Here is a 13,634-nt window from a genome sequence, read left to right as displayed (position 1 = left end):
ACTTGGAGAGACAGAAAGTTTTCTTATATATGACATAATAACAGTAAGGCAGAGATTTAAAAACCAGATTTCAAAATGCAAAAAACAAGCAGATGAAGACTCTTGGCATAATTTATTGGTTACGACTTGCAGTTTAAAACGGGAGAAACTGCAGAGAGTTAGGAAATTAAGGAGATGGGATGTGGATAAAGTGAAAGAACCAGATGATATTGAGGTTTCAACATTAGACAACTGACAAACAGGAGAAATGAACACAATAAAAGATTAATAAGTAGCTCTGAGAAATGAAATACTGAAGGCAGCAAAACATCAAATAGGTAAAAAGATAAAACCCGGGAGAAAACCTTGGATGACACATGAAATACTGAACTGAACTGCAGAAAGAAAATATATAAAAACGTAATAAATTAAACAGATAAAAGAGAATACAAATGTCTAAAAAATTAGATTTATGGACAGCACAAAATGGCAAAGCAAGGATGGGTAGAGGAGAAATGCAAGGCTCTAGATGTATGCATGACTATGGGAAGGATTTATGCTCGCTAGTGAAAAAATACTGGGAGAAAAGAGAAGATCAATATGAATATTAAGAGCTCGTCTGGCAAGTCCACATCAAGCATACAAAGGAAAGGTGAAAGGAATATGTAGAAGGACTACAGAAATGAAATGACCTTGAAGATGGTATTATGAAATGACAAGAGAAAGTAGGTGAAGCTAAGGTGACAGGTATGATACTGAGAACAATTTTGAAAGAACACTGAAAGACCTTAGTGAAAACAAGGCATCTGGAGCAGACAAATTCTTTAGAATTATTGAGATCCTTGAGAGAACATACCCTGGTAAAACTGTTCTGCCTGTTGCACAAGATACATGAGGCAGACAAAACATCCTTACACTGCAAGACATATATATGACTCAAAATTCCAAATACAGGACTTGCTGACAGTTGTGAATGTTACCAAACAATCAATTTAATATGTCCTGGTTGTAAAATTCCAACACCAATCATTAACAGCTATTAGACTTTGACCTCGTAAAAGATCAGTTATCATTCAAGAGAAATGTAGGAACATGCAAGGCAATACTGATCCTATGATTTATAGTACAAAGGCACACTGAAAAGTAATGTCTCGGAATTTTTTATGGGAAAACTTTTATGCAGCTGTTTAAATAAAACAAACATTATTAACATTCTACATCTTTATTCTTCATGTCTAGAAATTTATTTCTCAACATAGTGACCCTGGTGATGAACACAATTCCCCCAAAGAGACATCAGTTTGTTGATAACATCACTGTAAAAAGTTTGACTTTGCTGATGGAGCCACAACCTCACCTCTCCTTGCACTGCTTCATCACTATCAGCATAAAGTCCTCGAAGGTGGTCTTTACAGAAAGAGACAAAAGTTGGATTGGGTCAAGTTGGTTCTATAAGGAGGATGATCGATGACAGTGGACCCAAGGAGTCAGGTTGTTGCAGAGCTCGTGCACGGTCTGGCATTGCCATGCTGAATGAGAGGGTGCACCATGTGTGGACAGTTAGAAACTCGATTACAAGTGAGTGACTCAAATGAGTAATATGGATGACATGTAATACCTCAACCGATACCGACAACACAATAAAAAATTCGGGGGCATTACTTTTCAGCATGCACTCGAATGACAGAAAAGGCAAAGGACTTGGAAGACAATTTGAACATGATGGATAATGTCTTGAAAACAGATTATAAGATGAACATCACCAAAAGTAAAAGAATGGTAATGGAACGTATTCAAATTAAATCAGGCAATGCTGACAGAATTGTGTATATTACGAAATGGGATTGTCCAAGTGGTCAAAGGGTTTTGCTATTTGGGCAGCAAAAAAACTGACAACGGCCTAAGTTGAGAGGTTATAAAGTGCAGATTGACAATGGCAAGGAAAGTATTACTGCTACAGAGAAATTTGTTAACATCACATACAGATTTGTGTGTTAAGAAAGCATAAATTTTCACAAAAGTGAGAGACATGCAGTTCAGATAAAAGAATAGAAGCTTTTGAAACATGGTTTTGCAGAAGAATGTGAAGATTAGTTGGATATATTGAATAATTAATAAGAAGGCACTGAATGAAATCACTGAGAAAAGAAACATATAAAATTGTGTACAGGCAGTCAAGGCTTGACTACAGTAACTGGGTTCAAATGGATGGATGTTGCTCTAATTACACAACCATGAAGAGCCTTTTGGGGTAGACTTGCAAGGAGAGCAGGTGTGTCTAAAATTATATAAGGCTGGCTGTAATATTTAATATTAGTGCTAACTATGGAAACGTTTTGAAGTAAATATTAGGGCCAAAGAGCTAAATGAGCAAGTTAGAGTGTCAAGAGTGAAGTTACAAGATTTGGTAAAGATCAGTAAAGGCAAGTTGGCGATTACTGCTATGTGGTGCAACAATCAATAACATTCAGTAAAATAACTATGTCTAGGGCACTGATTCCAGAAGCAGATAATTGTTTAGCATTTGAAGTCTGTCACTTTAACAGCTTATTCTAAAGTTTTCCTCTTTACTTTCTCTGATATAGCTGCTAGGTCTAGGAGAATGGAGGAAACTTCCTGGAGAAAAATCATGGGGCAGGACTAGAATATCAATTTACAGTATGTGGTCAGCAGAATAATCTGTTAAAACTGTAAGGAAATGGTACAGATAGTACAAAACATAAGAACGGCTGCATCAACAATGCACTGTCTATAATGGATGATGATAATCCCATTGAGGAAGTAAAGGTAGAACTGAGATAAAAAGAGTACCACAAATTTTATTGTCCATCTAGATTGCATATGTTTTTAAGATTATAACCTATTGCAGTTGAAGTAATGCACACACACCTGAAAGCTACATGCATAAGCAGTGTGTTATCATCTGCAAGAGTGCATTGAAAAAGAGCTACACTGTGAACTTCCAATAGAGCCCACCACAGGCGAGTGCCTATTTAAACCCTGCCACGCTACGCTCTTGCTCATTTATCATGTTATTACTTCTTGTATACGTTGTTTTATCTTATTGCATCCAGTGTAGGTCATGGTGATTGGCATACAGGCACAGTCTAGTAAAGTTGTACTAACATTCTTGGTTGTGTTGTGTGTCCAAGATACAACACTAGTGATGAGGAGTGTAGGAGTGTTCTCCGTGCGGTTTTCAGTCTCTGGTTGGTCATACGTTGCACCTACGATGTCTGACGTGTTACTGATGAGTTTTTACACCTGCTGATTGATCAGCAAGGGGTTCTTACTGCGACATTGCAGCATTGCTGTCATTTACCCTCCACAGTATCTGGCTTATGATGGGCCTGTCGAAAAATGGGAAAAATTCGAAAAACAATTGCGACAGCAGTTTCGCATGTGTTTGGATTGACTGTTGTTACTACATGCCATGCTTTCTTTTTGTCTTGATTATTGCTTCGCATGTATCAACTTCTTTGCCAACCAGCCCCCTGTAGGATATGTCTTCTCTCTCTTTTGATAACATGTGCGACCCTCTTTCGAAATACTACTGTAAAGGGGCACAAGTCATTGCCACTCAAGTTGAGTTCTATATGAATCACAAGAAAGCAGAACATTCCCGTAAGACTTGGGCAGCTGAGCTTCACGGTTTAAGCTGTCATTGTCACTTTGTAACTGATGTACATAAGGAGTTATATGCTGACCAGTATGGTTACAGCATATTCTCAATGCACATCACAGCATTCTGCCTTGCGGGGAAACATTGTCTCCGTGACTGAAACCTTCGCAGGCCTTGGACCATCTCCACATTGATTTTGCAGGCTCTTTCCTTAATGCATATTGGCTAACAGTAATTGATACATTTTCTTGGTTCCCATATGTTGTTTGTTAAACATATATTTCGGCCGCTGCCACTGTGGCAGCCCTACTGAAAACTTCTTCCATCAAATGACTTCTCCAGCAATGTTGGTCTCTGATAACGGCTCTCAGTTTGTGTCATAGGAGTTTGCCTCATCCTGAAACACCTGTGAGATTCGCCACATCTTCGCCCTGCCCTTCCATCTGCAGTCCAACAGTGAGGCTGAAAGATTAGTTAGAACATTCAAAATGGAAATGAAAAAGTACATGACTCGGTCCCCATCCACCATTGCCTTGGATCAACTTCTGTCTCCCTACTGTCTTTGGCAACAACAGCCCCACTGAGCTCCTCCAGTACATCAACCCTGGACACTCCTGCATCTTGTGCAGCCTGGTCAGGAATGTCAATCCATGCAGCCATCATCCTGTTTCCCACCTGGGGGAGATTTATGGAGGAAGACACCATGGACATCCTGCAAATCTGAGCTGATCCCCAAGGGAAGAGGAATGAAATAATGTGCAGACATTTGAAAGCCACACACTTTAGCAGTGTGTCGACATCTGCAAGAGTGCGCCACAAAAGAGCAATACTGTGAACTTCCGACAGAGCCCACCACATGCAAGTGCCTATTTAAACCTTGCCAAACTATGCTCATGTTCAGTTATCATGTTGTTACTGCTTGCATACCTTACCTTATCGTATTGTTTCAGTATATGTCACAGTGAATTGTGTACCGGCAACAGTCTAATAAAGTTGTACTAACATTCTTGGTTCCGTTGTGTGTCCTAGTTAAAACAGTGTTTCAATCAAACGATCCACAGACCTGAACATGTGACAGATACACGAGTGATCTGTCAAATTCTGTAAGCAAATCCTGCATGCTACGTGATAAAAAATATAATGAATAAATATATTCCAGTTAAAATAATACCTTTTGGAAGATGCACTGTCATGTTATAGGAATCATAAATAGTTAGTAGAAAATTCCAACTCTATTTGCTTTTATGCTCTATCTTGATTGTAATCCCAAATATTACACTTTGTAAACAGTTCACACCAGTATATATATTAATTCCAGTTTTTTTTTTTTTTTTTTAATATATCTGAGGAGACATCAGGAAAGTTTGACAACAATAGCCCAATTTTAGACACAGAACTTAGAATTCTTTGTTGAGGAAACGAAATACCTTCCACTGAAGTCTATGATAGGTAACACACAATAGTCACCTTAACTTACTCTGAATAACCTATTTTCACAACAAAAATCAAAGGAATATTTAAATGAAAAGATTTTGATTAAATTTTTGTTAACATAATGCTAGCCCTGAAGGTCATCCCAGAAAGATGAGCTCAAAAAACTGCCTTTGAGAAAGAACATTGATGTACAGGTTCCTAGTCTTTTAGGTGAGTAGCAACCTTTTCCTGGACTCTTACTTCAGGATTATGAACCCACAACAAGTATAACCACTGTAAGGTTTACAGACAACAACTCTTTCCACATTCCCTGTTAAAACACAGTAACACTTCAGTCACATTAATAGTTACACAAATGTGTACATATACCTCTGCTACATACTGGGTGAAACCAAACTCCAACAAAATTTCAGATGTTTTTCAGGCATATTTTCTGAGTATTTTGTTACAAGGGAGCCATGGTCTCTGGTGACTCACCACAGAATAATTACAGTCCATTTGATTTTCTACCCCCACTTACTTTTGTAACTTATTTCAATGAAAACATCAGCACAACAGTGTAAATGTCTACAGTATGTGCTGTGTGTATTGTTTGGAGATACACTTGTTCCATTTACTCATTGTACATGCCACTGACAACAGCATTGCTCACTTTACTCTTTGCCCTCAACCTTAAGTTCAGTACTGCTCGGTTGTCGAAGGTTTCTTTTTCTGATATTGTTAGTTCTATGGTAACACAGCAACATGTAACTTAAAAGTAGACACTCCAGACATCTAAAAATAGGCTGTGCTGAGTAAAAAGACACAAGAAAAATAATCTAGGTATAGTAATTAAGCTGCAACATTAAATGCTCTTAAAATATAAATCCTTTGCAAGGAGCAAATTGTAATAAACAGTAGCCCAGAATACTTATTAAACACTTTATACTTACAGTGTATTCTGAAATCCACATAATTTGGAAAAGGAAGCACATGTAAAAGAAACACTCAATTAGTAAAAATGCCCAGAAAGTATTTCAACTCTATGGAGGCTATGATCAAGAAAGTTAACAGCAAAGAAATCTACCTGTAATTGTGAATGGGTAGTAATTCCATGCTTTCTCTGTCACGTAGAATACTCGTGGTATCAATGACTGAACCCAGTATGGAAGTCTACTACAAAAGAAAAAAAGACAAAGCTTAAAAATATGTAAAAGCTTCCAACTAATGAAAGATTTTTGTACACTTGTTCATCAGACTACGAAAGCACCTACTTCACTTACTTTCAAACCTGTAATAATATCACTATTTGAAGCAAAAGCACAATAAACCAAGTACATACTGCACTGATGATAATTTACTAACATAACAATATGAACAGTATTTAAAATGTTATACAATAAATGGAATCCCTTCTGGTTCAAAAGTGATAAAACAATTGGTTCTGGAAAAACAAAATTCATCAAAAGACAAGATAAGCCTACTATTAACATCCGCAAAACGACCATCGCTAATGTTTCAAATAATTGGAGAAAATACCAGGGAACCAAAGCAAACAGAGTAATGGCCTTCAACACAAGAACATACTGTTTTGGAACAAATACAATGAACTTAACACAAATTATAAAAAACAAAACAAAAAAAAAATTCAGCAACAGTCCTTGAATTAGGTTTAGTTTATCACATGGACCAAGATGTGTAGATTGGGCGGCCAGTAGAACACCACTATAGGAGGCGTGAGTAGGACCTTGGGTAGGATGTCCCTCATTTCAGTGCAGGATGAGGGATAATCAAACTCTTTCCTGTCCAGAGTGATAGTGGGTGATGAGGGGACACTCTTTTGTAGCGGTTTCTTGGGGGCGGTGGGAGAAGTGGGGGCAGTAGGAGGATATGGCATGGGAGATTTGTTTATGGATTAGGTTTAAGGGGTACTGCCTTCAGCATTCTGGGGAAGGGAGTTCTCATCACTTCAGATACATTGCCCACACGTGGCTAGGTCATATGGGTGGGATTTTTTGGTGTGGAAAGGATGGCAGTTGTCAAAATGCAGATACTGTTGGTGGTTAGTGGGTTTAATGTGGAACCAATGGCCTTTGTAGTCTGGTCCCTTCAACCCCCACATTTTAATGTGGACACAAGTGTTGGTAGAGCCATCAGAGAGATAGAGGTCAACATTCAGGAAGGAGGAAGGACTACCATATTGTGCATCAAAACACATTTTAACCCTTCCACATCTGCACCTGCCATCCAAGAACAAGTAATGCATTTCCTGCAACATTCTGTCATCCTGCACCATTAGCCAGAGACTAGCAGCAGCCAGACGAGGGAAACGTTCCATGCATAGGCTGCCATTAACACCACAGCACAAACAGCTGTGTTTGGAGTGGTGCCGTGTCTGCAAGGCAAGGACTGCTTGTAACACCATAGCTTACGCACTACATACTCTTTGTTGATTCATTTAGCTTTCTATTTTGTTCAACATCCCATCACTGAACTTCTGTAATTAGTGTACGATTAATTCGATACAGTAATGAAGTGTCATCTCTGTAATATGCACAATATGAGCAAATGATCTTTTGTTTTCCTATATAATCTCTTTGGTTACCTTTAAAATTAAATAATTTTATTTAAATAATTTTGTGTAGAACTACCAATATATGCAAATGTTCTGTTTTATTTAAAATGTTTGTTTGCTGTTATGTAAACTGCTGACCTTCACTTTGGGTTCTTAGTTATTTTGTATGTAAAAGGTGTTGTGGTTCCCCTCGGGAATGGAACTGTGTAGCACGCGCAAATTGTGGTTGGCCTAGGTAGAAAAGGTGGAACAAAGAGTCAGTCAGGGATGAGGCTACCAAACTGTCAAATGCTCATGTAGAAGTTGTATATTGAGCTGGTGCTGAGAGAGGCTTTCCGTGCCACTTTCCAATGCCTCGGATGGATGGATAAAGAGCTGGAACTATTCTGGAATTGGTATCTATCATCGCCACCAAGAAATGACAGAGTCCAGCAATTCTACCTGCAAATCCACCTACCGACATGCAATCGTCACCACACTGCACAATCACTGTAATGGAACACTATAGTAATGTACAGTGAAGGATCAGCTCATAAGATGTTATAGTGTACCCAAATATAAGGTAAAATTTGACTGAACTCTTGTACCTACTGTGATTTATCCTCAGTCACATATCCACTTAGGGTTCCTCCCACGCTAAAGCGTTTACCGAGTGTCCTTTATTGAAGGCATATTAAAATTAATATGGCATTAGAGTGTGCTAAAATTAATATTGTTTGTTGACAGGATCTTACAAATATCTCAAATTTGTGTTTCACTGTAGTAAAAGTTGAAAACTGCAATTGTGGAAAGTTATATACTCATGCTTGCTAAGCACTTGTTTCTCTTGTGTATTAAAAGTGCATACTAATGGTGTAACAGGGTCAACAGTTTGTCTACTGTGCTCATGCTAGATAATGATTAGTAGAAAGGACACTATCTATGAAAATAGTAACTTCTTTGTTCAAAAGACAGTGAGAAGTAATTTCTTAGTGAACTCCATTTAATTTTCATTCTAAGTAGAAAGGTGTTTCGTAGTGAGTGACTTAATCTATGCACAGTAGCTAAATTTGCTGGGAACCATATCCATATTTCATATCATATAGGAATTTGTTTGAAAAGTAATACTAAACCTATGTCCAATTTACGATTCTACAGTGAATATTAAGAGTAACATTATTGAGGTCATTCAGTTTGACTAAGTCCTCAAGATAAAAGTGTGTTTTGTTATTTGTTATGTTTATGCAAATAAATTGTTCTGATCTGTTAGCTCCAACCTTAATGTGAACATACTGTATTCAGGTGCCAGAGTTCATTGCACTCGCGTGTGGCAAAGTATAGGTTGTGTTTGTCCGTTAAAGTTACTCATACCTATTTTCTTGAACAAGATTGTCAATCATTCTCTTGCCTCATTAGGCTGGCGACCGTTTTCTTTATTCTTTGAACAGTGTAGACCGGTAAACTATTGTTTGTTACTGTTTAAATATTTACGTAATTCTGACTTTCACTTCCGATAAGCTACCTCCGTTAGGTACAACACGGTCAACATAACAAAATTCCTCTCAGATGGTAACACTGCTCTGCTTCTTTATACTATAATTGCTTGAATAAAAATAATTTCACTATACGAACTGCCTCCAGCTTTAAGGTTATGGTATAGCAGTAGCAGATGGAAGTGTTATATGCTGATGACTGGCAACGCATAATGTTCACGGACAATTCGCAGTTCTACATTACCCCGGATGACCATCATCGACAAGTATGGTTATGACCTGGGGAGAAGTCCCATTTTTCCAATGTTTAGGAGAGGCAATGGAGTTATTCCTGGTGGCATAGTGTAGCAAGCCTTCATGCAAGACTTCATGTCACAGCAGTACATCATAGACGTCCTGCATGCTCATGTGTTACCTCTTGTGCAACAGTATCACTGTCATATTTTGCAGTAGGACGACCATCCTCCACACAAGGCTCATGCCTATGTGAGTTATCCACGTGTTGTTGAGATATTCCCATGGCCAGCAAGATCCATGTGTGGCAAACAAAACACAAGCTAACTGAATCTTGCCCTATCTCTATGACAGACTGGAGACTTCCCTACAGATTGAATACAGTACATCTTTCTTGTGGTGAGAAATCTTCCAATGTGTAACAGTTTCAGCGGAAACACAAAAGGAGTCTTATAAGATCATTACTATTTACGGTGTGTGTAAGTGCTGTAGTAGATAATGTCACAAGCTCCACAAGGCTGTTTGCTTCTGACACCATTGTATATTAGGGAGCTGCGACAGGAAAAAAATGTTAGTGAACTGTATGAAGAGTCACAAAAAGATAGTTAGCACAGGTGCTCAAAATAAAAGAAAATGTAACAAATTACACATAAGAAAGTAGGAAGAACCATTAGCATTTGATTTCATAGCTGGCAGTCAATCACAGGAAACAGTTACAACAACAGAATATCCCAAAGTATGTGACCAGTAGAACCTAAATTGAAACAACCATATGAAACTAACTGAATGAAAAGCAGATGCCAGAGAGATAGAGTGGTAGGATCCAACAGAAATGTAATTCACCCACTGCAAAAGTAAGTAAGTGTGTGCCATGGCTGGTTACTGTGGTTTCTGAGAGCATGCCTTCATGAATCAGGGAAATTCAAGCTCATAAGGAGATTTATCAACAGTCGCTCCTCACACAAACAATTAATGATGGAACAGAAAAGGGGTAAAATAATATCGGAATCAAAAGTACTCCCCACCACTCGCCAAAATGTGGTTTACTAAGTGTAATTTAATTACCTTTGTGCCACAGCTAAACCACTAGATGCAGAGTAGAATTTAAAAAATCCACACTACTGACTAGGTAACGTTGACTCCTACAACATCAACATTTACATGTAAATACATACTCGCAAGCCATTGTACAGTATGTGGCAGACAGTCCTTCATGGCAAAATTATAGTAGTGCTTAAGTAAAAAGGTGGCTCATCAAAGCATTCTGTACAGAAAGGGAGGGACAGTACTTCACACATCATCACCAGTTTGCCCTCTATATGATTCCATTTCAGCACTAGTCAAACAGCTGTTCTGGAAGCATGGACATCTCATTTTATTGGATAACTCTTGAAATCTACAATTTTAAATATACTTTTTTCTCTGATGAGTAGTCTAATCTGCACTAATGCCAGCTGTATGGAATCTATTAACTTGGTGCCTATGTTGTTTTGTAATCCCTATTTCAAAAGGAACGTACGCAAACTTAGAGACACTGACAACCAATAAAAATTCCAGTCTGGTTTGCAATGAGTTGTGGGGGATTCTACTCCTCAATATCCAAGTGATATTGAAAGGGTACAGTACTGCCCGACATTGAAAATAGGTACAACATACTTCATTATTTTTGTCAGAACAACACTTTTTTTTTTGTAAAATAACTCAATTTCAATTAATACAGCGAAGCCGGATACCAATGTGGGAAAGAATGACAATTTAATTGATCGCATGTGCACTCCCACAAAGTAAATCCCTACATCCAGTTTGGTGAGATCTGTGAAATGAATGAATGTATGGTCGTCTGCTAACCGCAGATAGTGAATGTGAATATATGATCATCTTTGAGACGATCCTTTGGCCACCTTTGGTGGGACCAAAGAGATGAAATTTACCTGAGCTTTGAGCGCCTGAAATGTGGCTGACCAATACGGTAGCAAGGTGCTCCCCCACTTCAGCAGAGGTGCGAGAGGACCTGAAGAACGGCCATGTTTCAGCCCTCTGCCGCTGGATCTGGTGTTGTTAAGACCTGTCTTAGGTGTGCTCCGTAAAGACAAAAGAGTGGAGACATGGTATGCATGTGGAATATTTAAGAGTAGTTTGAAATAATAATTTCTCTATTTCAGGAACTTTTGTGGGGAGAATTAAATGTCAGGCAGGTAATATTAATGGGATCGTAGTAATCTTCGGAAGTGACCAACGGTCACAATGAAACCACGTGTAGCAATAAGTTGAAATACTTCCGTGTGCTTAAGCTGAATTACTAGCGTGTGTACAATAAGTTGAAATATTTAAGAAATAGCGTGTGTACCGTAAGTTGAAATATTTAAGAAATGGCGTGTGCAGGGCTTGAAATCAGAGACGAGTACTTCCACGTGGTGAGTACTGTGTGAGTCTCAATCTGTGTATGAGACAAAGGATAAAGAGAAGTACTCGTCCATGGTATCAGTTGAGGACTCGCGTGTGTGATGAAAATGTTCTTAATATTACTTTGCGTGGTATGATTCCGCGTGACGCTAGATTCAAACTCTGAGAGAGAAGCAAGGTGAGTCGGCCGTCTATCCAGCAACGCCACTTGGCTTGCATTGCACAGGAAGACGTGCATATATCTCCAGAGTTCATAGTAGGAAAGTAGAATTACAAAGTGGGGCAGTGTCGTGTGAAACTGGGATAAATACTAATTGAAGTGGGAAAGCTGAAAGTGATAGTGTTGTGACTATTTATTGTATTGTATTCCATGTTGTAGTGTGGTGTATGTCATGTAATTTGGGTATGTGGTCTGCATGGGAGAGCAGCAAGGTAGTTTCAAAAGATTAGTGGGTTATGCTTGTTCCTTCTGTACCGCTCGATCTGGAGGAAAGTTTCGTGATGATGATCAGAGTCGAAGTGTGAGATATAATAAAAGATCCACCATCCTATCCAGAAAGTGCACTGTAGCGTTAAATAATTACGAGACCATACGATAGAGAATCACCAATGTAAAGCCATGCCCACTGGGCAGAATTTCTCATGTGTTATTGTTCTAGGTTATAGAATTTATCGGAATAAATAAGATAGTGAAAAGAAAAAGATTGGTGGCCTTTTCCTTTGAATTGTATGTTGTCATGATATCCAGAATTTATAATGTGTGCGCCACTCATATTCAGTGCGATGGCCACGTGCTGACAAAAGCCGTTAAATAAAAAAGAAAGAAAATGTGGTATTGCCAGTGCGTAGTGAACAGTCAGAGTTCTGTAAATTACTGATAGTCAGATGCGTGTTTCCGTTGCGTATTATTCATACAGGAGGATAATTTGTAACTTAATTGTGAGTACGAGAGTTCATGTTACTCGATAAATAAGAATGAATCCACTCGCTTGGCAGACCACTCATCTTGCAGGCCTGACTGCTTGATGCCACAGTATGAGCAAGGCATGTGGGCGCCTCTCAATATCACAAAAATTTCCTGGTTTGTAAAGCAGCAGCTTTAATGGTTTACATGGAGTGGATGCTGACATTGTCAATTACAATAACTGCAACATAGAGGGAGGTATGGTAAACAGTAGTTTGGAAATATTTCATGTTGTTTTACAATGGTAAAATTACATATACAGGGTGTGTCACAATTCATGTTACACACTTTTAGAGGTTGTAGAGATGACTTAAATACCAACTTTTACACAGGAACCCATGTCCAAAAAGGGCATCCAACAATGCTACAGAGGAAGAAAGTTATAGTCACCAGTGCCTGTGAATGTATGTACAGGACAATTCAGTGACAATGTTACAAACTTTCCAGGATGATGGTGATGGACAAATGTATCAACTTGAGGCAAAAGTTCCTTACAAGAAACAAATGAGTTGAAAGTTATAAGTGAAACCATCCGATACTTCCGACAGTGGAATACATGTACCGGTACTGTTGTTGCTAAGAATGTTGGACGTGCAACTTTCAGAGGTGGTAGTATGGACTAAGACAAGGAAAAAGTATCCAGTACACATGGGCTCTAAAATGCACACCTCAGGACCTACAAGCACTTGTTCATCTTCGCTACTGTAAAACACAGCTTCTCTATTGAAAAAGTGCTCATAGGTACGCATTTTAGAGCTCACGTTTACTAGATAATTTTTCTTGTTTTCATCCATACTACCACCACAGAAAATTGTCTACCCTACGATCTTAGCAACAACAGTACCACATATGTAATATACTGTCAGAGAGATCAGAACAGTTTTCGCTTATAACATTTAACTCATTTAATTCTGGTGCAGGAACCCTTACTTCAAATTGATACATTTGTCCTTGTCCATTATCCTTTAAAGT

At 38.5% G+C, this 13,634-nt stretch overlaps 1 protein-coding gene across 1 annotated transcript in view; it reads right to left on the bottom strand.

Moving 5' to 3' along the window:
- LOC126199611 (cytoplasmic phosphatidylinositol transfer protein 1) overlaps positions 1-13,634 on the bottom strand; it is a 98,557-nt gene that overhangs the window by 56,188 nt on the left and 28,735 nt on the right. Inside the window, exons 3-4 of the mRNA XM_049936542.1 lie at positions 6,102-6,190; positions 5,968-5,975 (exon numbers count right to left, since the gene is read on the bottom strand). Of these exons, the coding sequence (XP_049792499.1) occupies positions 5,968-5,975; positions 6,102-6,190 (97 nt within the window). The remainder of the gene's footprint in view (positions 1-5,967; positions 5,976-6,101; positions 6,191-13,634) is intronic.

Source organism: Schistocerca nitens, chromosome 1, assembly GCF_023898315.1.
Source record: "Schistocerca nitens isolate TAMUIC-IGC-003100 chromosome 1, iqSchNite1.1, whole genome shotgun sequence".
Lineage (NCBI taxonomy): Eukaryota > Metazoa > Arthropoda > Insecta > Orthoptera > Acrididae > Schistocerca > Schistocerca nitens.
Note: the sequence above shows the minus strand (reverse complement) of the source record. Positions and strands in the feature narration are given on the sequence as shown.